Here is a 26,569-nt window from a genome sequence, read left to right on the forward strand (position 1 = left end):
TACCAGCACAGATTTTGATTAGGAGGAATGTCGGCGCCATTGACTGTCGGTGCTGCACAGACCTGGGGCGCTTGTGTTTTTTGCGCCTGTAATGGGCAGCATTTTTCACAACCCTTTTTGTTCAGTGGCTATGTCGGCGCTGTTGGACAGTCGGCATTGGTGCGGCTGAATGGATGGCTGCTGAAGTTGAGGATGAGGAGAGAGGAGCGTTAGCGCAGAGCGCCGATGCGCATTTGGAACCGTGAGTCGCCGCTTGGAATTGAAATGGATTTCCATCGGACAGGAGAAGTGAACCAATCTCTTTTTTCGTCAATGGATGCTCCAGCTTCTTGTTGACTTTGAAACTTAGCTTGTAGCTGATGTGTGCGCATTTTGAGCATGACGTCTCTGATCCACTGCTTAAAGGAAACTTTGATTCTCTCCTCTTTCATCTCAAACTGCTTCAAAAAACAAAGCGTGTGATAGAAAAGTGGTTAGAACTGCATGACTGTCCGTGTTTTATGTTATGTGTTGTTTATTATTTTACTTTATGTTAACTGTTTTGTTAAGCGCTTTGTTACAGCTGCCGCTGTTGTGAAAGCGCTATATAAATCAGCATGTATTGTATTGTGTGTGTGTGTATAAATATATATATATATATATATATATATATATATATATATATATGTGTGTTTTGTATGCATGAGTGTTTTGTATACAGTATATATATATATATATATATATATATATATATATATATATATATCTGGCCTGAAGGACAGCACAGAGGCACTCATCCTGGCTGCTCAGGAGCAGGCCTTGAGCACCAGAGCCATCGAGGCCCAGATATACCACACCAGACAAGACCCAAGGTGTAGGTTGTGCAAAGAGGCACCTGAGACGATCCAACACATAACTGCAGGGTGTAAGATGCTGGCAGGGAAAGCCTACATGGAACGCCATAACCAGGTGGCTGGCATAGTCTACCGAAACATCTGTGCGGAGTATGGACTGGAAACCCCAAGGTCAAAATGGGAAACACCTCCGAAGGTGGTGGAGAATGACAGAGCGAAGATCCTGTGGGACTTCCAGATCCAGACTGACAAGATGGTAATGGCGAACCAACCAGATATCGTGATCATAGATAAAGGGCAGAGGAAAGCCGTTGTAGTGGATGTAGCGGTCCCAAGTGATGGAAACATCATGAAGAAGGAACATGAGAAACTCGAGAAATACCAAGGGCTCAGAGAGGAGCTGGAGAGAGCCTGGAAGGTAAAGGTGACAGTCGTGCCTGTGGTGGTCGGAGCACTCGGGGCAGTGACCCCCAAACTAGATGAGTGGTTGCAACAGATCCCGGGAACAACATCGGACATCTCAGTCCAGAAATGTGCAGTGCTGGGAACAGCAAGGATACTGCGCAGAACCCTCAAGCTTCCTGGCCTCTGGTAGAGGACCCGAGCTGAATGAGGGACGGACACCACCCGAGGGGTGAGATGAGGATTTTTTTTTTTTTTTTTTATATATTCTTCTTTCCATTTATGGTCCAGATATTGTATAAGTTTAAAACTCCATAAATATTTAATTTTGGTTAATTTTACCATGGGAAGTTTCTGGAACTTTCCCTAAGCATGAACTCCATAACAGATGTTAAATAATATACGGCCCAAGGTGCCTGTGATAGTTGAAGTCAAAGGTGAAATCAGTACCCATACAACACGCTGTCATCTGTCACTGTTTGTAGCTCCCAGTAGGGCGAACTGACAAGTTGCCTACCAGCTCCCCCTCACAGTTTGATGCAAACCTTCAGTGGCATGGTCACACGAGCGCACGCACACATGCACACAAAAGTCACTGCAGTTTAACCACTGACCCTCCAGTCCACTTCATGCATAGCTGAGGTGTAAAACGAACTGTGAGATAATTTTTGTCTGTTGTTTTAAATCGGGTCGACGTTGGGTTTCCATAGACTCAATCCAAACAATCTGGAGCCAAGTCCATGCACACTGGAGCTCATTAAACTCTATCTATCTATCTCTCTCTCTCTCTCTCTCTCTCTCTCTCTCTCTCTCTCTCTCTCTCTCTCTCTCTCTCTCTCTCTCTCTCTCTCTCTCTCTCTCTCTCTCTCTCTCTCTCTCTCTCTCTCTCTCTCTCTCTATATATATATATATACATATACACACACACCCACACACACATACACACACAGACTCCTCACCTGTCAACCTCCTGTCGGTGTCCCATTCAAAGTCTGTTACTAAGGCTCAACTCTATTTCTTCTGTTAAATTGGCTGGAATTGCTCGGTAAAACAGTTATTGTCAGCGCCGTCAAATCCTTCTGACTTGTGTCCTTCACAAGTTTCAAGATATCACTCGACTTTCAAAACGAGATGTTCCTCAGCTAAGCCTCTTCTTTGGGAAACTACAAGTGTCAGGTGTCCGTGCATTGAGAGCAAAAGACAGAAAAGGTGGCACAGTGTTATTTTACAGAGTATAATCCAGTGCGTGGGATTGGCGAGGCAAGGAGAATGTCTCTCACTTTGACACCCAAGATGGCTGGACTGGATTAGCGCAGATGCAGTAGATACTGTTGCTGCCACACGTGCCAATGGGAATCTTTCATATCCAGATCCTAACATGCAACAACGGAACAAAAGGATAGAATACAATCCACTTTACTTGAATTTAGAATCAATTTTTGCCATAGGAAATTATGACCGACAGCATCATAAAACCTTTATGTCGTAGAAACAGACGCCTTTGAAACTGAAATGAAAACTTCCAAAACCCTTAGTTTGAGTGCTTATGAATTCAAGCCTTATTTATGCTTTAGAATACCATATGAATACTTAAAGACCCCTCCATCCTTATCTTGGGTTTATGGTCTGTAATAATATTCAAACCTTGGAATTACAATTTGAACCAAACTTCCTGAAACAGATAATCGTAGAGTGCAAAACATAAACACGATTGCAGTGTTTCATGGCCTCACAGAGCATCACAAGCTTTGATTTAGTCCCCTTGTAAAATGTTACTCTTCTTCGTTTTTGGATCCAATTTAGCATTTCGAGTAGCACCCTCTGGTGGGTTAATTGTTCAATGTTCCCTTCAACGCAGTGGACATATAAAAAGTGTAAAGGTGGCAGCATTTCGACCATTTAAATAATTTCTGTCAAAGTTCAGTTTGTCTTATTCACAAAAAAGTAAACACAAAAAAGGTTCCACTGTAGGCAGTATACTTTGTACCATCTGTACTATTCCAGAGCAAATTGTCGGTTTTTGTTTTTCTATCTTTGCTTGACTGGCTTCCTGGTGTGAGGTGTCAGTGTTAAATGTCTTCTATATTGTTATTTGGTTGAGGTCAACCCTTTGCGGCTTACAATCTGCTTGAGTCGCGAAAACCCGGTGGCCTAGTCCTTGTCTCCTTCAAATGGCTGTGTTGTTGTTGGCAACCACCCGTGTCCACCAGCATCCGCATGCATAAACGCCAACCTCCCTCCAGGCCAAGGTGAGAAAATAGACTTTTCTAAATCTGAAGAGAAAACATCGCTGAAGGTAATTGTGAGCATCTGTGCTTCTTAAAGCAGAAATATTCTTTACAAACGAGAATGTCTGCTCAGTCAAGCTGCAACATCAGCCATGCATTCCGAAAACGAATCACCACTTTATCATAAGTAATAAGAAAATTCTTAGAATGCTCAATCTGAGGCTCAGATCTTCTGCGCTATGATTTCCATTTGAATAAGCGGAATACATTTGCTTGCCGCAAGTTATTTTCTTTTTTATCTGTGAATGGCAACCTCCACAAAGCAAAATTCAGACACGCATTTGGAGGCACCGCTACTTTTGCTTTTATTTACTGCTTTCCACTCAGCAAATTGCTTCACACGGTGGGGGGGAGGGATTCGTGGTCTGGCTCACTGTTCAAAACGGGCAAAGGGAGAGGGAGCAAAAATGGGAAGTGAGAGAAGGCCACTCTGAATTGGAATTTGGTCAACCTTCAAACAGCTTTTGCGTGGTGCTTACATGTTCGAATCAAAAGCACCCCTCTGGCTCTGGCCCCCGTAGCCACAAGGAGGGTGCCTCTGATGCTGCTGCCATGCCTTTCCTGCTGCCCGTCCCATCGCACCACTTCTTGTCCCGCATACGACTGAATGTGTCACAGTGATCGGCGTCATCACAATATTGCTCAATGGAATCTCGAATTGGGCAACAGATATGTTTTAAGTGTAACGGGAGCTTCACAGCTGTTCACAACAGTAACGGTTCTCCTAAATCCGCAATAGTCTGACTGCTTTGGATGTGAGTCAGCTCACTTCACCAAACACGTGATTAAAATTCTTGTCGTGCGGCAAGCGAGGAATCCAATCAAAAGTAATCTCACAGTCGCTGTGGTCAATGGAGGAGAAACATGATGTTTTATGTCCTTTTAGAGTTTCTAGTGCTCTGTAAGACTGGCTAATGTACTGGGCTATGAGGATCATGGGGGACTCACCACGGAACACGTTGGGTGGCTCTTTAGGGTTGTGTTCTCGAAAAGCAAAGGGGCGGCACTGCAGCAAAAGAAAAAACAACCTTGACACACAGCATGTGTAAAATAAAGCCTAATGGGGCGGACAGGAAATGGTTTGAAGTGGCTGCAACGTGTAGCTAATGGAATTTTTTTTTGGGGGGTGGCGGCACCAGATTTACTTCCACAGGTACTACAAGATGGTAGGTGGTGTGGTTAAGAGTGCGTTTTGCACTGAATTATTTTTGGTCCAATGGTCCGTTAAACATTGGTTCCTCCGTTTCCATTTTCCCCTTGCATGCCTGTGTCGCCCACTCAGAGGTGATCCCGCAGAACGCCTTCATATGCTACAAATACGCCTTTCTCGCGTGTACTTCTTCAGCCATTGGCGTGTCTGTGTGAATGAAACATTCTTTCCATAACTTACAGCAAATATAAAAGATCAGGGCGGTATTATGAATAGCAATGGGATGTGGGTTTTTGAATGTAACAAGGCCAGGCAAGGTACCGCAACAGTCCAGAGGTGTCTGAAAGCCTTCCTTCTCTCCCATTTTATTCACATTAGGATTCCATAAATAATAAACTTAAGGCTAGATATAACAGTATGAATAAGGTAAGTGTCAGGAATCTGGAAGGTTCCAGACAGACACATGTACACATCTACACATGTAGACCCAGACAAAAAGCGTAAGAAAAAATATTTTTTACCGTATTTTCCGCACCATAAGGTGCAGCTAAAAGCTTTTAATTTTATCAAAAGCCGTCAGTGTGCATTATAATCCAATGCACCTTATATAAGGATAAATATTCTGACTTTTAGGACGTAGTATTTTAATTGTTCTGTAAAGCGCTTTGTTACAGCTTCAGCGGTTGTGAAAGCTGTATTGAATAAAGCTGTATTGAATTGTATTCCCTTTAGCATAGCACTATGTAGTAGATGCATAACGCAGCCGCGGCCACTGTTGTAGCTTCTATTCATTGTGCCTTATAATGCGATACGCCCTATATATGAAAATGGTTTTAAAATGCTGCCGTTATGATTCTGGTGGATGCTTCCCGTAATGCAATCACTCTGAAAATATTATATTATAATTTGCCTCAAAATTCAATGTCTCCTTACTTCCCATGAAGTTTCACTTTTTGGCGTGTGTCTGTTATTTTTTGAACTTCATGTGTCGTTTATTTCCAACATAATGGCACTTTTCATCATGTGAGCCACTCATCAGCTTTTGGAAAAGGCCATCAAGCTATTGGATACCATTTTTGCAAACACAACAGCACCGTCCCACCTTATCGCTACATATTCTCTTGACTGACTTACAACCTTGACTTTCCCCTCTGTGATGCTTTATTGTCAAGTCAAGTCAAGTCAAGTCAACAGTATTTATAGAGCACTTTCAAACAGCCATCGCTGCATACAAAGTGCTGTACATGGAGCGATTTAGCATATACAATAAACAGTAAGACGAATCAGTAATAAGTAATAAGTAATAAGGCGGTAGAAAGCACCAAGCAGTAAAAACAATAGCAAATCTAAGTCATGCTGAGTCAAACGCCAAAGAATACAAGTGAGTTTTGAGGAGGGATTTAAAGATGGGCAGCGAGGAGGCTTGCCGAATGTTCAGTGGGAGGTCATTCCAGAGAGATGGACCAGCAACAGAAAAGGCTCGATCCCCTCTGAGCCTCAGTTTAGTTCTTGGTACGTCTAGCAAAGACTGGTCCACAGACCTGAGGCGCCGGGCAGGGGTGTAGGGGCGTATGAGCTCAGAGAGGTAAGGTGGCGCGAGATTATTCAGAGATTTGAAAACAAAGAGGAGGATCTTAAAAATAATTCTAAAATGAATGGGGAGCCAGTGAAGGGATGCCAAAGTAGGAGTTATATGCTCCCTCTTACGAGTACCAGTCAAGAGGCGAGCAGCGGCATTCTGTACCAGCTGAAGGCGCTTGATGGAGGACTGGCTGACTCCAAAGTACAGGGCGTTGCAGTAATCGAGCCGGGATGTTATTGAGTGTTGGCCTGCTTTCTGATGCTGTCAGCGTCTGAATAGATGGATGAACGTTGGGGTGGAGGTATGCTGACGGTCATCGGCGAATGATAGAGCCATCATATTTCACATCGCGAGACATCGCTGATGCATTGGTAACCTTGTGATGACCTTTCAGATTTACATTCATCCAACTAGTTTGGGAACTGCGCTGGCAGTAGGTTACGTGGGTCCAAGAGGGGGGAATTTATATGACGTGGCTTTTCCCACTGTTTTTGTGGTAACTTAGCCCCTGGTTCCAAATTTTATTGGGGGAGCCCATCATCCATCAGGCCGACGGAAGATAAACAGAGCTAAGGTTTCTCAAAGGCCTAATAATATCAGCTAATAATTTAGTGGTAACCCCATCTTGCATTGCAGGGGTCAGCCAGTCACCTCCTCCCTGAGAGTAAATCAGTAAAACAAAAAGTGAATGCGCACCAAGCATAAAACTGCCCTCCCCTCCCCATGCTCTTTCTTGAAAAGATTTAAAGACCGTTGACAGACTCTGCACATGGAGACAGTTCCCCCACCCTTTGCAATCTTTAGTTTCACTTTTGCAACAACAGACAAGAGCACATTCTAAGAGCGCACACACACACACACATACGAAACACAATCCAGAAGCTTTTACTTGGCTTGTGTTGACGCATTTTGGGCTTTTGACAGTGGAGTACTAATTAAGTGGATTAAACATATGATGGCACTTGCAAATATTCTTCTCATCAAGGCAATCAACCAGAAAAAAAAGATGTTTGTGTTTCTTACAAACATGGCCTCTGTAGAAATAAAATGAGGAATACGGTTTGATTATTTGTTAATGTCGATGGTGTGAGCAAACAAGATTTGGAGATGTTTCTTGTCAGAATCAGATTATCGTCTATCATCTGTTCCTCTATGAAAGAAGGAACACCCTTTCTTGTAACTAATTTACGAATGATGGATGAATGAAAATTTTGGTGATGAAAAATCTTTATTTTTTCCTCGCATCCTACAAGCTTGACTCAGTTCTACGTAGCCACGGTGTGTTTACTTTACTTTAAATCACACAATAAAAGAAATTGACCATATTCTACACAGCAGACAGAACAAGATCATCAGTGGTGGGAAAACAAGGTCTTCCATATTAAGTAAAGGCAGCAGGAAAAAGGACCATTGAAGCAAATATGAGACTCTGGAAAAGCTTAGACATGGCAGCAGCGTAAGATAACGTCAGTCGTGGAGTGAAAAGGGGACTTTTATTTTCACTTTTGTACTGACAGCACCATAATACAGGTCCAGTTCCAGATATTGTTGTTAGGTGTGTCTGCACAAGAATCCCTTAGATTTTTAGGACTGTAGAGCACTTGGTGGTTGGATCAGTTTAATCAGTATGTATTTGATTTTTTTTTTTTTTGTCAACGTTGTCCAAGTCACAATCACTAATATACTGTGTACACACATGAATTCACCTCCCGATGTTCTATGTCAAAACGGGAATTGAATTGATCAACAAATATAAAGCAAAGCGACAGCGGCCGTCCCTGTCCTTAACGCTCGCTCCGTCTTCCTCCTCAGATTCGCATCGACGGCCCTCCGCACGGCGGCGTCCAGTACGAGACGGTGTCGATCATGAAGGACAGCAGCCCCATTCTCCGAGATATGGCATTCTCGCTGGACCGAGCTCACCTCTACGTCATGTCTGAAAGACAAGTAAGTGGTGCGGTAAAGCAGCTTTGCTTTGTGTGTCTTTGCTTGCGTTGTAGTAAAAAGTGTGCACAGCGCAAGTAGCCGCCTTGGCCTCTCCTCTCAACATGGGTGCCACCAACGGCCTCTCATTGGCTATAAATAATCTGGGCGGCACAGCAGGGGACATTGTGGCAGCATTTGATAATGAAGGCGAACAATGAGGGCAGGCAGGAAGAAAGAAATAGAGATGAGGAGACGAGTGATCCAAAGAACGAAAGAGAGAGAGAGAGAGAGAGAGAGAGAGAGAGAGAGAGAGAGAGAGAGAGAGAGAGACAGAGAGAGAGAGAGAGAGAGAGAGAGAGAGAGAGAGAAGTGAAGGGCGACTGCTTGGCGGAGCCTGATGAGAGGAAGAGGGATGATGGGAAAAGGGACAGCTAGAGGTCGTCCACGTACTCGTCTTATCAAGTGACACAGCAACATCAGGTGAAGAGCAACCCGTCGCTGACGTACTTGACAGACGCGGTGGGAGGGGACAATGGAAGGCTGATTGATCATACAATTGTGTCTACAATATGTGATTGGACAGGCAGAAGTTTACCTTTTGAGTCCTGAGTAAAGAGCGCGACATGTTTACATTATGAGTGTGTGCGTGTGTGCATGTGTGTGTGTGTGAATGGGCAGGCTGATGTTTAAATAATGGGTGTGTATGAATTAACAGAGATATCATGTTAAAGTAGCAACCAACAGTCCACAGTGAACAGGTTAGCGCACGGCAGTGGCAGTTTCAACTTTAACTTCCACTTCCTCATCATCTCCCGGGAGATCAGCAACTGACACAAATAACTGTGGGGTGTGTGATTTGTTTGTTTTTTTTCACCCCAAAAGATTTTACACTGTTAAAAAAAAAAAAAAAAAAAAACACGCAGCTTTGTTTTAGTCAGTGTTTGCCTGCTGGGAGTGTAAAAATATAACAGTGTCACATTGAATCACATCTGCGGCAGCTTGGCCGCAACCTGCGCCGGTGTTGACTTGAACAAACAATTTTGCACCTCGAATCACTTTGATACACGCATGCTGGAGAGTCTCTGTTCGTTTTACGGGCATGCAAGTTAAAGACGATATGCTTGCAATTGTCTGCATGGATGGAGCACATCAAATGTGATGTTGGCTCGAATGAATAGGCTGTAAATGGGCTGTCACTTATATAGGGATCGAACCACCAACCTCAAAGTTGGGAAACGATCACTCTAGCACTGAGCCATGCTGCCCCCAATAGAGTAAGAGCCTGTGTTTCCCACAATGACAGTTAAGGACAGCTAATGTAATGAGGCAGCTGGATTAGTGACAATGCGGGTATCTAATCTCAATAACTCATTTATTTAAGGAGACAGAGGTGGCAGCAGTGGGGCGTGGTTCAAATGTGGTGCAAGCAAGACACAACCTTGTTCAGACAATGGACAAACAGCAGTCGTTTTTTTGCAACTGGTCTACAAATACAATTAAAGTCCCTGTAGAATGAAATTCTAGATTTGACTCTAAAAAATATCATCCATCCTTATAATTGATTGTTGAAAACTTGCATGGACTGAATAAAAAAAAATAAAAACAACAATCACACACATATATATATATATATACTCTGTATAGATAGATAGATAGATAGATAGATAGATAGATAGATAGATAGATAGATAGATAGATAGATAGATAGATAGATAGATAGATAGATAGATAGATAGATAGATAGATAGATAGATAGATAGATAGATAGATAGATAGATAGATAGATAGATAGATAGATAGATAGATAGATAGATAGATAGATAGATAGATAGATAGATAGATAAGAAATGTCAACAGATGGGCGGCACGGTGACCAAGTGGTTAGCACGTCCGCCTTATTGCACAGGTGCAGGATTCGATTCTGGCTTTGGCCTCCCTGTGTGGAGTTTGCATGCTTTCCCCGTGCCTGCGTGGCTTTTCTCCGGGTATTCTGGTTTCCTCCCACATTCCAAAAACATGCATGACAGGTGAATGAAACACTCGAAATCGTCCCCAGGTGTTATTGAGGACTCTAATTTCCCCATTGCGGGACAAATAAAGGATATCTTAATTGTGAGCGCGAATGGTTGTTTGTTTATGTGTGCCCTGCGATTGGCTGGCAACCAGTTCAGGGTGTCCCCTGCCTCATGTCCGAAGACAGCTGCGATAGGCTCCAGCACACCCACGACCCTTGTGTGTCTAAGACAATTAGAAGATGGGTGGATGTGTCAACAGGAGCAAGCGGCGAAATAAAGATGGTCACTGATGCTGTTGTGATACATTCACCTGACTTTAGTGCAAGCAATATGTGTCCAGTTCCCCCACAACTAGTGTGAATGTAAAAGTGAATGGTTGTTTGTCTCTCTATGTGCCCTGTGCTTGACTGGCGACCACTCCAGGGTGTAGTCCGCTTTCTCACTAAAGTCGACTGGTATCAGCTCGAGCGGGGTGCTGCTAACATTCCAGCTGTTGTATAAAAACTAGGCAGCAGTTTTTACCACTTTCCAGCAGCGCTTTCCATCCGTTTTCATCCCAGACCTCCACACACAGCTTGATAGGTTCAGCATCATCCAACACAAGTTTTTTTGCACATCAGGCTTTGCATATCTTTGTTGAACTTGTGGTCGAATGCATGGCGATTCAACTTTATGTTGGAGCACCTCAAGTGAAGGTGAAGCCCGAAGACGACACTGCCAGCATAGCAATGCAGGCTCAGCCATGAGGAAGTGTTGTAGCGGCATAAAAACTATCCAGCCATTCATGTGAACAAAACTAAACTTCTGGTCGAATGAAGCCATAAGTCCTCACGCAAGACCCCAAATGCTGCCTTGAATTGCTTTAACGAAAGTGAATTCTGCCTCTTCAAATGAATTATTGTATATAAATGGCAGACCAACTGTCGCGCACTACTTCAGATGTTGGGGTTTGGTGTTAGTGCTTCGCTAAAGGGCAACTCAAAAGTAGTCACGCTAGCATTTTCCGTTGCATTGGTCCACAGCAGGACTCGACGTGTGACCTTACGGTTTCAAATCCCGAGTCTTTACAGACTAGTTATTGAAGCCTAGTTATTACTGCACTGCATGTGGATTTGACGTTTTCTTCGAAGAAGTCAGGTTATTTTACCGAGCATTTCCCGTGCATTTTAAGATTATACCGGTCATTAAAGGGGCAGAAATTCCGGTTCATGTATCGAACTGCGTGACATTTGTGCAGAATGCCAAACAAAGACAAGTTTGACTCTGAAGCCTCTTTCCGTATTTACAAAATCCTTTATTCCCGTTTATTCGGGGGATGAAACAAGCTTTTGATGTGGAATGGCTAAGTGCGAGTGGCGTGAATGAGAAGCGAGATGTGGCATTAGCATTCATCACATATACTCCCCCTGCCAGACTAGTTCTCCAGAAGCAGACAAACGCACGCATATAGTTCAGGCTTGTGTTCAAGGGTACCACTCAAGCGTTGCGCCAGACAGAGAAAGACAGCTAGCATTTTGATATACCTGTACGTACTATATGTTTTTCACATACGTGCACATCAGTCATTCTTGTAAGCAGCTATGGATGTGTCAATTATATACAGTATACAGTATACAGTATATATGTACAGTATATATATATAATGGAACATTAATATTGTATCAGACTTACATATACTTCTTTCTATGTAGTACTATTATCTAATGTACTTCAGGTATATCCTCTGATGATTATCTTAGTGATCAATTACAATGTTTACATGCAGTCAATATTGGCAGTATTCAAGTTTTGAAAGGCCATGTAAATGTGTACAAAAACCTGAATATGCTCTTATTTGGGTTTTTAAAAAGCCAAATAAAAACTATTAACCGAATGTTTGGTCACATAAATGCAATCGCGTTATTTCCTTTGAACGGAGCATTGGTTTGTGTTATACACAACCTTGGTCTTTAGTGTACAAGAAGTAGGCATGGCCATCAGCAACGATGCTATCCACCGTAGTGTGAAGTTAAACGAAGCTGCCGGCAGCTGTCTTGTGTTGTCACTTTCTAAGTGAACGTAATTTGAAAAAAATTGATTTTCATGTTATTTTCTGGCTCTACGGCCAAAGTGACACAATGTGTATACAGACTCACAAATATGTGTGTATAAGTCCGTACATCTGGCGTGGATGAATCGTTGGATTCTCCTGGCAAAGGTTAGCATGCCTTTCAAGACATGATGGGTTGTCCCGTCTGTTCTATGATCTCAAATTTCGGACTGGTCACTTCAAATATCGGACAACAGCGCAAGAAGTCTGACATCGAGGACAACATCACGAGTGCCATCATTTTTCCAAGCGGCACTGTGTATATCTCAGAGCCAGCGAGGCCAAGTGCTTGCTGAGGGGAGGTGGCGAGAACAAAGCAGGGATGATATCAAACACAAAGCAGGACAGATTTTGGCTCCAGTTGCATTTCCTACTCGGGATAACAAAGAGGGTCTGTGTGCCCGGCACAGTGGGAAGGACTGGGTAGAGAAAGAGAGAGAGAGAGAGAGATATATGCATTTGCTTGTCACACTTGCTCGTGTGTGCGTGTATGTGCATGTGTGTCTGTGTGTGTTGTGCCTCAACAACACACACCTACCACAAACCACATGGCCCTCTGCTTTCATTTGCATAGATACCGACACAGTGCACGGGCTCGCACACATGCCGCCTCTTCACATTCACTATTCAAATTAGGACCAAGACCTTTTTTTTTTTTTTTGTAATCATCATGTACATGCAAATTTGACCCATTGTTTAGGCTTTTATTTTATTTTTTATTTTTTTACAATAACTGGACCCATCTGAAGAATTATAAGCTTAATTGTACACTTAAAAACAAGGCTGTCCTTTTTTTGACAGGTGAAAATAATAATAACCCACTGAGCATTGAACCTCTGTCACAGTTATACACCTTTTCATTGTCACAAACAAGTGCCACGTATGACAACAAGGGACAATTTGTTGTAATCTGTCAGTTGTGTAAGTGTGGCATAAACATTTGCAGCTCGACAGATAGAAATAACAAAATAAACACGTTGCTCAAGATCAGCATCCTCTGCCCCCTCGAGCTTTGGATGTTGCTTTGTTATCATCTAGAATCTCCACTTTTGCCAAAGCATTTCCCAAATAAAATGTGCTCCTCGGTGTAACAGACTAATGCCCAGGCTTTTATTTTATGACTAATTGAAGTAAATTATTCATTTAAAATGGCGGCCCGGTAGTCCAGTGGTTAGCACGTCGGCTTCACAATGCAGAGGTACCGGGTTCGATTCCAGCTCCGGCCTCCCTGTGTGGAGTTTGCATGTTCTCCCCGGGCCTGCGTGGGTTTTCTCCGGGTGCTCCGGTTTCCTCCCACATTCCAAAGACATGCGTGGCAGGCTGATTGGACACTCTAAATTGTCCCTAGGTGTGAGTGCGAATGGTTGTTCGTTTCTGTGTGCCCTGCAATTGGCTGGCAACCGATTTGGCGTGTCCCCCGCCTACTGCCAGAAGACAGCTGGGATAGGCTCCAGCACCCCCCGCGACCCTAGTGAGGAACAAGCGGCTCGGAAGATGAATGAATATTCATTTAAAATTAATTTTAAAAAAATTCCAATTTCTAATTCTTATCCCACTCATGTTGCATTCTGGCAATGCACCACACTTGTAGCCACGTCGACGTATTGGGTTTTAATCATATTCATGGGTTCAATAGCTGCGCCATCACTTTATGTTGAATATGGGTGTAAGAGACAAGCAGATCTATTTAAAATTGTTTCTAATATCATTACATCTACACCTAAGCATATTTTTAACACATATTTTTTTAAATGGTTACTTTTTTTCCTAGCAACCATCTGGAGATATTTTCTTAAATAAATATTACTGAATATATTGCTATATTACATATGGTATTTGTATAATAATAATAATAATAATAATATTCATTCATCTTCTTCCGAACCGCTTGATCCTCACTAGGGTCGCGGGGGGTGCTGGAGCCGATCACAGCTGTCTCCGGGCAGTAGGCGGGGGACACCCTGAATCGGTTGCCAGCCAATCGCAGATAATAATAATAATAATCCTAATATTATTCTTAGTAGACATGCGCGTCGACATGTATAGATTTTTGTTTCCATTGCATTCTGTCATAACGCGGAATGGACAATTCACAATTTGTGTGCTCTTGTGTGGTGTTTAATCACACGGTTACACTGCCAACGACTGGGTTGGTATTCACATCTCAATATTAAAATTAGCTTTATCACCAGAACCACTCGCCTCTTTTGTTGTTCAACACAGTGTGGCCTGGTGGGATAAATAGCTCCAGTTACTCCTGCTTGCTTTCTATCGGACTTTAGACTGTCAATATGCCTATGATGTTTTTCATTCCCTTTTGTGGCGCCTGTTCTCCGCTTTTATGGCTGCTGGCAAATCGCACATGGTGGAGAATAATCAGTGTGTGTGTTAAGTGTCGGTTGCTTTGGTCAGCGGCCAGTGCAGCGAGCCAGGGCTGTGATGTATTATTCATGGAGAATTTTTACATCTGAAAGGATTCTGAAGTGATACACGCAGGATGGACCACAAGGTTTTTGAAGCACATTTGTAATATATCTTAGTGATTGATGTGATATTTTAAGTTTTGCAATATTTTGAAAAAAAATCATAGTCTTGGATGTGAACTAGGAGATCGTGTATATAGAAATAATCCGTTCTAGGGTAAAAAGTGTTGATTAACTGCACACACTGGATTTCAAAGAACATTGTACCATTGTTCTGAAATGTGTTGCTGAAAGTTAGCCTCTGTATTTTTGAGTGAGGTGTATGGTGGGATCACAAAGAAGTCAAAGAAAAAGCAAAATAGACATACAGAGCTCGATTCTTGTGACCGGTGTCAAGCCTGCACTTCGTGTGGCGTATCTATGCAGATGCGATTAGACCTGATGTGGTTAAATTTGCGCTGCTGTGGGTCTGGTCACACTTCTTTTTACTGAGACACTAGACCAGGGCTAGAGAACTCCAGTTCCTCGAGAGCCATATCCTGCTTGTTTTAGGTCCCTCCCTACTCCCTGCACTCGACGGCGGACCTAGATTTCCCTCCAACCTGTCCGTAAGTCGTTTTCCATGTCCTCATCGGGCTCCTCTCATGCCTGGGTTTTTGCCTTGGTGACCCCTGAAGCTACATTTCACTTGACCAGCCGGTACCGATCCGCTGCTTGGCCAGCCGGTACCCGACAGCTGCTTCCGGAGTCTAGAAGGCCTGATCAGACTCCCTCAGCTTGACGGTCCCTTACCACCAGTGTCCTCTAACAGGTCCAGGGATTGCCGCCACAATGGTCACCCAATGCCTTACGACCACAGCTCTGATCGCCCATCTCGACATTGAAGGCACAGAACATAGTCCATTCTGACTCAATGTCTCTGCCTCCCCCGCGACCTGGGTGAAGTTCTACAAGGGTCGGCAATTTAAACTTCTTCTGACAGGACTTTGCTGGACATTCTCAGCAGATTCACAATACATTTGGGTCCACCAGGTTCGACCAACATCTTCCCCACATATCATGTCCAGCCACACCATCAAGTGGTGATCAGTTGACACCTCCGCCCGAGTGTCCAACATGCGGCTGAAAGTCAGATGATAGAATCACAAAATTGGCCCAGGTTGTCCTAGTGTGAAGTAGTCCATGGGGAGGAGGACTCTTATTGCCTCTTTGGAATGTGTCTGGCCAAGCCCCTTGGGTGCAGCCCCGGGCCATCTGGCCAACAAGTCTCACCTCAGGGTCTGGCTCTGGATGTGAGCCCCCGGTAATCTGCATCAGGGCGAGGGAAAACCAAGACCAATGTTTTTGTCTCTTTGAGGTATGCCTTGTCTCAGGGCTTATTTGCAACATAGTTCCCAGATCATAGGGACACGCAAAGACCTCCTTCCATAGTTAGGTGGTGGCTCAAGGAGGGGTTCATGTATCGGTGTGGGTATTTTTTTTCTGTGTGTTATGTTGAAAGCGAAGACACATAGTTGGATTATAATATGGACACATTTGCCACTCTATCACGTTGCTTATCCAAGTGTTGCTGTCAATCTCTTTAGCACACATTAAACCACCTCACCGTTTTCATCCTCCTTTCCTGACCTGGTTTCATGAAATGCCAACATTCCCACTGAAAGATTATCAGGAAAGAAAGCCCCCCCCCACCCCCCAACCATGGCAATTTCTCCCGAGTGCTCAGCTGTGAAATTTGAAATCCATGCATGGTTTCTCTTTTTTTCTTTTTTTGGTTTAGACATTTTGTATGAGGCTTCTTCAACCTGTTCGCCCTTTCAAGCTCCACAGCCATTCCCATTGTAGGTTCCCTTTATCGACCGTACTTCCCCTCGGAACAGCCTCCCCGCCCTCCTCAATACACAGACACAGACACACACACACACACCTTTTGAGCTTTGTTTGGTCAGTGTAGGTTGATTGGAAGGAAATTGGTTCAGCAGTTACTAAAGCATGAGGAAATAGAATTCATTCACACATTATCCAGGATTAGAGCTGGCAGGCTCACCGTGTATATGTTTACGTTCTTGAAACACTAGTGTCCTAGTGTAATCAACAAAATCAACGATGACGTGTCTCTGACGATGAATCACAATCCGGGAAGAGTCAAATGAATATGTCATGTCATGAATGTACTGTACTTTGACGCTACAGCACATAAACGCAGCTAGTTTAAAATCTATTCTCTCATTCTAATCTTCTTCCTAAATATAGTATAGTATAAATTCTTCCTTGACTTCCTGTAAGCAAACGTTTAAACCATCAGTAACCCTGATCAAAGTCGAATTTATACTACATCAACACAAAATGTAGTTTGTCATTGCCAATTGTCATGGTGGTATAATTAGAAAAAACAATAATGACGGGTGGTATCCTAAAAATCAAGACTCTTTACAATTGCAAATTAAAAACAGATACAGTATATCTTGGATATCTGCCAATGTGGCTGCAGAGTAAACAGATTATACCCTGTCAATGCCACCCTGACATAATTTGAATAGATCAATCATGAAAATCTGCACACTAGCGCCTGCCCAAATATTACAGAAACAGCTGCTGTAAATTAAACATTCAGCAACAGCATACAATATGGTCTAAATTGGTAATTAGAGGTGTATCGATACTTTAATAGGATTATTATAAGGGGAGATAGCAGCCAGCCGAGTAATGCCAAGGTTACCCTAATTTAAAATCATAGGGGCCAGAACTCAGTCCGGGTGAAGTAAATAGTACCAAAGGTATTTATGATTGTATATTTTGTTCATTCCAAAACCTGATTCAAGATTCAAACTGGCTGGCTTTGAGGCCAAAAAAAGAGCCCCCTTGACAATGAAGGGACACAAGAGAAGGGTACAAGTCTATTTCATTTTGGCCTGTCCTTGATACTCCTACGACAGACTGCCCTCTTTGCGCCCCAGGGCAGTGTGGCCGGCTTTCAGCTGCCAGAGAGTGAACAAACCCAGTGGCTTTGACCTTTGGCCTCTGTCACGTTCTGACAAGAGTTTCACTGAGCTGACATCCCACGACACACACACACACACACACACACACACACACACACACACACACACACACACACACACACACACACACACACACGCACACACACACACAAGAAGGTCAATGGAATGTGAATTTCGCTTTAGTAGCCGGGGTCATAAGTCACTCTGTTACATGTTTGTCTTTCTAGCTCCCATGTTGTCTACATAAAGTTGTCCATGTATGTCCACCGTATGACAGATGAATAAGGTGACATTTTAAAATGAATATCCTCCTTGAGTACAGTCAGAAAAATAGCATTAAAATAATATTCATTTAAAAATTGTCTATATTGGCTCCCAGAATTGTCAGCTAATCCGGGCACTTCTGAAACTATGCCGCTCACTTATTTGGAAGATTTTGGAATGGCAACAACTTCTACAATAACCACTGTCAGTATTTGTTTTATTGCTATTTATGTATGTATTCATTTATTTATTTATTTGACATTGTAGGCTAATGTAACTACAACACTGAATCTGATGTCTGATATAGGTATATGTATTAATTTAAAAAGTGCAATGCTAAAAAAATGCACAATCATAAGATGTTAAATTATACAATACAATACATGCTGATTTATAAAGCACTTTCACAACAGCGGCTGCTGTAACAAAGCGCTTATAAATTATAATTATTTAATTGCGTTGTTGTTGTTTTTTGTGAATGAAAGTCATCTTACGACTTGTTAATCATGCTGAAATTGAGTGAATTTCTTCTGCATTCCTAATGCTTCATTCTCTCTTTATGAGTGGTATGAAACAGTTGAGTTATAATTCTGTGTATTTAAAATAAACATTTTTAAAAAATGATTAATACAAATGTTTTTTTTAAACTGTAGACTTGTTTTGTGATGCTAAAATGAACAACATGTAAATAGTTCTTGTAAAACATTAAACATGCAACATGTAGTGACGACTGAAAGAGCATAGATCAGCCATGTCCAAAGTCCGGCCCGCGGGCCAAATCCGGCCCGCGGTCGAATTTCATCTGGCCCTCGGCCCCTGTCATAAAGTCAGTGCCGTCTGGCCCGCAGGTTGGGCGCAATGGAACACGTGTTGCATTGACTGAGGTCTCGTAGACTGGTGAGTGACGTTTCATAGAGTACTGCTTCCCTCTAATGGCTAAATGAGTAATAGCATTCACTAAATGAGTAATAGCATTTAGACACTAGAGGGCATCACTCACGAGTTAACAAGACATCACTCCGTGTTTATATTGACTGATATGTCATATTTCAAATGATCCTTGCAGTTGTGGATATGTGTATTGCTTGTTCATTTCCCTGTTGTTCGAGTCAAAGGTTTTGTGACTATTGAAAAGTCATGGTGATACATTTTATGTTTCAAATCAATCAATTTGCACTCTGTTTAAGAAAAAGTCAAGTGAATAAGCAGTTGCATGTTATATACCTGTTTCAAATGAACCAAAAGAAATTCTTAAGATTGTTGGAATTAAAATAAAAATGGAAATGTGAAACAGACTGGCTTACTAAAATTTGTTGAACAATATTGTTGTTCAATGTAAAGAATGTCAGCCAAGGTCGGCCCCCGACATTTTACCACATAAAATCTGGCCCCCTTGGCAAAAAGTTTGGACACTCCTGGCGTAGATGAACATTTCTGGTGCCAAAGCTATTCAAGTGCATTTTATTGCGATTTCATAATAGACATGTATGTGCCAATATAAAGTCCATTTGCGTCGTCATCAAGCACAATCTGAGTGTGGCCTTTTCCGGAAGAGACAACAATCTCTCTGGGACAGCAGGTTCTCCTCTCTTTGATTGATAGTCCATCGGCTTGTAGCGTGCATGCGCTCCGCTTGGTGGCCTTAATAGACGAGGGTCAGCAAATCAATCGGACTGCCGCTTGCTTGTCCAGTTGCTTGAAGATCGAGGGTTTCCTGCGACATTCTCCACAATTTTGCTGACAGGCTCACATTGCTATTGACACCTGAACAAATTAGGACAAATTCCCCCGTCGATACGCTCATCCGTTGTTATTAATGGTGCCATTTGCCTTTCGGTTGTAATGACACCACATTCTTTTTAAGTTGTTCTTCTGGTCAAACCCCGTGAACCAAAGCATTTTTTTGTTCGCATTTGTGTTGACGGCAGTCTCTAAGGGACTTGAAGTTAGACCAGAGGTCCAAACAGATGTCAGTTTCTATGTGTTGCCATGTCAACATGATCTGCCAAGAATCCTGAATGGTGCCTAACATATAAAGTACCCGGTACATGTTTTTTTTTTCTTTAATCCAATTAGATTTTAGATTCACCACTCAACGCCTTTTGTGCAGGCTCAGAGTGATTTTGGTATTTTTCCGTCCTCTGATTAACCAGTCAATTAAAAAGTCATTTTTATGGATGACCTTTCAAGAGAAATTGGACATTGAAAACAATTTTGTTGCCATTTCCAGAGCAGCAACTATTAGCTTGCTCCCGACATAGCACGGCTATAACTCCACTAGTCAATGACAATTATTTGTTTTCCATTGGAAGTTTTTTTCATGTTATTAGATAAATATTAATTGTGAACTGGTGTATTGTAGTGGAGTGATTTGAAGTTTTCAGGAGGTGATGTATTGGAAGTTATGTATGAATGTTGTTTTGGTAACGCTAGAATTCATACTCAAGTATGTCTCTCTCTCTCTCTCTCTCTCTCTCTCTCGCTCTCTCTTTCTCTCTATTGCCACACATTATTACATTTGTGTGTATTATTTTGTAAAACTACAACATCATAATATCGTGTTACATGTCACTTCAATCACCACAGAACGCCCATTATTTTGCTGCTCAAGATTCTGGGTGAAGATCTTCACCCCATCTGAATATTGTATCGCTATGAACTGACATTCATTCATTCATTCATGAATGAATGAATTATTTTTCTCTGGGAATACTAGATAAACTTGCAAACAGTCAATAACTCGGACTTCCTTACAGAACTGGGAAAAAACGGGGGGAAAAAATTACATGTTGCGTTCAGGTTTGTCTGCAGGTATGTCACTGCAATGCAACATAGTTGGTTTAATGTATGTACCGTACATTGGTATGGTTTCAAGAAGGTCAAGGGTTAAGGGACGTTCTGTGTTAATTGAGCCCGTTCATCAAACCGAAGTGGGTCACCACATGGTGGGCGAAGCCAATTTCACAGACCTCTCACTGATTCACTTTCGTATAGCGTCAGTCTACTCTGCACCGCTTGTTATTCATTTCATGATGATCGATTCAAGCGTCCTTTCCCCTTTTGTGCGGGTCGTAATCGTGTTGTACATGCTTGCGTGTTGGCCTCTGTTCCCTGGGTACCAGCCCATCAGACAAAACCGCTTCATTTGCATGAGTAGGCATTGTTAATTAACTTAAGGCAGGATTAGTGCTAATCAGGTTTTTTGCCCCGGAACCAGTGGCCAATCCTAACCTCATTAGTCGAGGGGAACGCATCCCATCAGCCCCCCGACAGTCAATTAATTGATAGAAACCTGAGCACCCACTTTGGAACTCATCTAACTCCCCATCTTGAGCCTTCTCTTTAACTTTTCTTATTCAGACTGTGTTAGCAATACTGTGTGGATTTGCAAGCCTCTGGATCATAGCCAGACTCTGTATATTAGCAAGACTGAAGGTGTTAACTCGACTGTGAGAGATAGCAACACTGTGGATGTCAATGTGACCTGAGTGGTGAGTCGAACCTCATGTGCAGTGTAGTACCGTGATGTACCGTATTTTCACGACCATACGACGCACCCTATTTCTGTATACAACACATACCTGTATTCAAGACGAATTGTATTATTGACGCAGGCATAGTCAAACATACGCTATCTTAAAAAAGATGGTAGCATGCAAGGACACTGGTGTATATTTTGAAGAAGGCAGCAGGACAAAAACTGAGTGTGGTTGTATTTTAGTGAAGATTTAACAATGGACTCATGTTATTTTTTTGGATCAAAACTCATCCTCAAGTCCTAATCTTCTGTATCCGAAATGAACACCTGGGCAAATTTACAATCAAACACGCCAGGTTCCATCGCATCACCTCAGAAATGATGCCGACTTTTGCATAAGCTCAAACAACAGCGCAAGCAGGCATATAAACCCAAGCATCCGCAATCGATTCACAAATTGTGGCCTAACCAGCCCGGCGCTGCCTCCGAGTCATAATAAAGCTTTGTTCGCCATCGCTCCCATGCCCCTCACAACTTCACTTTCACCATCTTTGTCCATTTCTATGCCAACCAAGCACAACAGTAAAAGCCTACGTCACGTTGACCATTGTGCGTATCGCTACCGCGCCAGTCCCCTTCTTCTCTACAGCGTGATTCACTAGGAAGTCGAAAGTGAGCGGCCCCTCGTCCATGTTGGTGATGTTGTTGGGCTGGATGTGTTTGTCAGCAATCTTTCCGTTGTATTTCAAAATGCAAAGTGTGCTTGTCTCGCAACACTTGCCGTAGCCCAAGTCAGTATATAGGAATGTGGGGATTTGGTTGAGAGAACAGTCGGCAATCGAAGCCAAGTGAGGCCAGCAGAGCGGCAGAATAAAGGATTAAAACCTCCAAGAAAGCGTCTTTATTTAATGTAACGCAGAATGTTGCACTTTCTACTGCAGTAGGAGTGGAAAATGGCCAGCTTTTTCTAGTAATGCGCCGGATGGTTGTCCTTGCCCAATGGATTGATGGTGCTTTCATAAAACGAAAGCACGAAGCGCCATGGATTAGTTGATCTTGACTTCCCTTGTGGTTGCTTCATTCCGATGGTCCTCTGCGTAACTATAATAATAATAATAATATATAATAGCTTGCCGTTTAAACTGTGCTTTGGTAGCATGCCTTCCTCTGTGCCATTTTTGGGATGTTGTTTTACACAATGCACGTATTATATACTATACAGGTATACACATACTGGGGGAGTGCCTCTCACGTCCTCTTTTACGCCCATCCTCCTCACTTTAAAGTCTGCATGCTGTTGTCAGTACGTCCATCTTTCCTCTATATAAGCAGCGTGTCGGCACGACATCAGTCAGTCAGACCCCTCATCGAAGTCGCACAACAGCATTCACAGATTTTGTAACTCGGTGCATACACAAGGCGACCAATATTATTAGGTGCCCCATACATTTTGGATAAAGACTTTTAAGTGCACCTTATGGTCATGAAAATACAGTAGTTGTCATATTGTGTGTGTGTAGTATCTCGTTTGAGTTTAACAAAATGTATTTGGCCTGCAGTGTTGAATATAGTTGTCATGTAAGCAATCTGTGGTTGTGTTGTTGTGTTGTATGTAGCTAATGTGCCGTGTGTACTCTGTAATTTTTAGATTTAGTGTTGTTTTACTCTCTGTAATTGACCTGCATTGTGTTATGTAGGCTTCTTGGCTTACAGAAATCTGTGTACTTGTATTGCCTATGATGTTCAAATGAACATTACTGATCAACAACTAATAAAGGGTAGGTGTTTGACACTGAAACGGTCTGAGGTGTTGTGTGGTATGTAGTTGGTGTGGATGCAGGATGTATTTTGCATGTAATGTATTCTGTAGCTTGAAGACGATTGTGTGGTTCAAAACATGATTGTTGTGTCCTGTAGGGTCGCTGTCATGTAAACATGTCATGTTGTCTAATGTAATATGTAGTTGATGTATTGTATAGTATACAATTGCCAAGTGTCCGATGATATATATTCATCGTCATGTGTGACTGTGTGCGCTTCTTGACTACCAGCACTGACCTCGAGGCACTAAATTGAACAAAGACACATACACTAGACTAACCTCCACCCAGCTGGCTGAGTGACATAATAAGAGATAATGAAGGATACGTGACGGTCAGACGTTTTGTCATTCTTGTTGCGTGTTATTGTGGTGTTTGTGACTCACACACAATTGTCCATACTGTCGCCACAAGTAAACTTCTTGTCCTTGTGTACTCGAATGTATTGAAGAGAGCACATGTTACTATAATAATAATTTTCAAAATCATATTTATAACGGAGGCACGGTGCTCTACTGGTAAGAATAACCTCGCTCACAGTCCGGAGGTGCAGAGTTTGATTCCGACTCCGGCCTTCCTTTGTGGAGTTTTCATGTTCACCTCATGCCTGCGTGGGTTTTCTCCAGGTACTGTGAATGATTGTTTGTGTGTGTGTGTGTGCCCTGCTATTGGCTAGCAACCAGTTCAGGGTGTAACCCGCCTACCTGCCCGAAGACAGTTGGTATAGGCTCCAGCACGCCCCACGACCCTTGTTAGGAAAAAGCGGGTTAGAAAATGGATGGATGGACATTTATAACACATTTTTAACAATCAAACATCACTCATGTCAGAAACATGTTTAAGATTGCCACATAATTTTTTATGTTTTGTCAGTTTTTTTTGTTTCATTTGCAGCCAGTGTTCATTGTGTGCGTGTGTGTGTGTGTGTGTGTGTGTGTGTGCGTGTATACCGATACTAAGCAGCCATCCTGCCACATTAATCAGCTTTATAATTAAGAGCTGTGAGTCTGTCAGCTACCTTCATGCATGCTCCTCTTCCCATCCCTTTCATTTCTGTCTGTCTGACTATTTAATGGCACAGTATTTTTTTTTCATAACTGTCTCCCACCCCTCCCTTAGCCTGCGCTGAATGGAGGTGACATTTATTGTGGGACTAATGGTGGTGTTTCACTGCTCCTAATTTTAGGCTTTAATTGCAATAATTATTTACAAGCCTAATTAGAGCCCACAGAGTGTCGGACAGGCAGGAGCAGCTGAATGGACGATAACTGGATTGGGAAGGGGGGGTGAATATGTCAGGCTTTCGGTGCCGAAATGTGTGGTCGTGTGAGATTGCTTGTTGGTTGATCTCATTGAAGACCATGTCCATGCTAGTGTGTGTTACCATTTGTGTATTTCTACACTCGTTTATTGATCTAGTCAGACTACAGTGTCTGCCATTATCATCTTCGTGTGGAAATAATAGAGATAGATCTAATCGGTTAGAGGTTGGTGACACATATAGACATCGTATCCCCTTGTTACTTTCTACCATCATAAAACACATTATATTCATGTCCCTCACGACAGGAATAAAGACGTCGATTTCATACAAGCTTCACAGGTGTGTCACCGTGCTGCGTCTTTGCTTGAGTTGCGCGCCAAACGTGCAGACTTATGCACATGTATATGCGTGTCTGGGTACACGCTTTGTCATTTTCGCCATAGAGACAGAAAATAATCTGAAAACGCTGTGGAGAAATCGATGTTGTCAAATCAGGCTCCCTTTGGCGAGCATGATGAGCATTCAAATAATTCCTGTTCTACAAAGACCAAGATTTTGCAGATAGAGCAAGCATACGCGCAGGACACAAACCAATGCCTTGTTGGAAGCTAACCCAGATTCCATTTATATGACACAATATTTGGGTTAGAAAAGGGGTGACCTAGGGGTCTTATTCAGGTTTTTAAAAACCCAAATAAGAGCATATTTTTGGTTTTGGCGATGACAAACGATTGACTTCTGGTGCACTACTGAGTGGACTGATGCTAACTTTGCGACCGCAACAAAAGTCAGAGTGGGCTTTTTCATGATTGTGTGCAGCTGTCACTCGTAACACACTGAAAATGGTGGTGTGTTGAATTTATTTAGTGAGTGGGCGTGGGGGGGGGGGGGGGGGGGTTCATATGGCCCACAATAGAATCCTCTGGATTTAGATGCATTTTTATAACCTGTACAAATAGTTCACCGATGATTTCATTTCATGCAACCACTTGACGAAATTAAATTGAATGCATTCAACACGCCATTTTGTTTCAATGCACTTGTGACTGTTATGCTTCTTGAATGTACAGTATATAATCATTTTGTAAAGACTGGGTCTAATACAGTTTCAGTCTTTTTGTTTCGTGTCGTGTGTTAAATTATACGTTTGGTATTAAATTTATATGACTTGGTTACACCCTTAGACACTAATGTATGCAATCAGTGCTATGTATAATTTCATAGCCTTGTTCGTAGTACATGTGTATGACAAGGTGATAATTGAATTTAAGTGTCGTGGATGCACTATATTTCAAAGCGGTCCCCATCAGTGGAGAGTGCAGCCCTGTGCAGATTCCTCCATACAGGCCCGGTTGTTCATATTATTATTACGTATCAATTCCAATATGATAGAATAAGTAGCCCACTTCACTGTCAGTCCACATGTATGTTTCATTGTCATTGGTTAAAATAATCTTTTTTGTGTTTTACTGCAGACGTATTTTTTCGTTTTCTTTTATTTTACCCCGAGAGAGAGAAACAAAGGCTCCATGTGTGTGGACATATTCATAGGGTACACCGGATGCATTGTGTGTGCCGTGGGGAATATAATCTTTATGTGTCCTCTGCTTGACGGTCTGCAATCCTTTCGTCTCCCCAATGGATCAGCAAGTATATGTATTATTCCCTCTTTTCCAATGTCTTTTTCCTTTTTCTTCTCTCCTGTCAACATACCATCCACGGGGAGGTCTCAAAACCCACAATGCCGGTCTTCTCCCCTGTAGCTCCCTTTGGCAACGCTGTCAGTGTGAGTTCTGGTGATGGATGCAATGTCGCAGACTCGGTGTGTGTCTGCATCTTTCCCTGGTTCGCTAGTTTTGTTTTTTTTTTTTTTTCATTTCCCTTTTAGACTTTGTACAAGATGTCGGAGTGTGTCAATGGGAGTTTCTGTCCATTTGTGAGGTCAGAGGCCACGGATGTTGGACCAGAGAGAGGGCCTGCTTGCTGCCTTTTCATTGCAGTTTGAGTTCTTTTTTTTTTTTTTTTACTTGTCG

The 26,569-nt window shown here is 42.5% G+C and overlaps 2 protein-coding genes across 4 annotated transcripts in view; one reads left to right on the plus strand and one right to left on the minus strand.

Annotated features, from left to right (window-relative positions):
- pofut1 (protein O-fucosyltransferase 1) overlaps nt 1-26,569 on the minus strand; it is a 404,965-nt gene that overhangs the window by 268,136 nt on the left and 110,260 nt on the right. The gene's annotated exons all lie outside the window — the stretch shown is intronic.
- Nucleotides 1-26,569, plus strand: part of plxna2 (plexin A2) — a 195,841-nt gene that overhangs the window by 80,079 nt on the left and 89,193 nt on the right. For all 3 annotated transcript variants that reach the window (XM_052059388.1, XM_052059387.1, XM_052059390.1), the window contains exon 4: nt 8,068-8,202. In XM_052059388.1, the coding sequence (XP_051915348.1) occupies nt 8,068-8,202 (135 nt within the window). The remainder of the gene's footprint in view (nt 1-8,067; nt 8,203-26,569) is intronic.

This window comes from Hippocampus zosterae, chromosome 2 (assembly GCF_025434085.1).
Source record: "Hippocampus zosterae strain Florida chromosome 2, ASM2543408v3, whole genome shotgun sequence".
Lineage (NCBI taxonomy): Eukaryota > Metazoa > Chordata > Actinopteri > Syngnathiformes > Syngnathidae > Hippocampus > Hippocampus zosterae.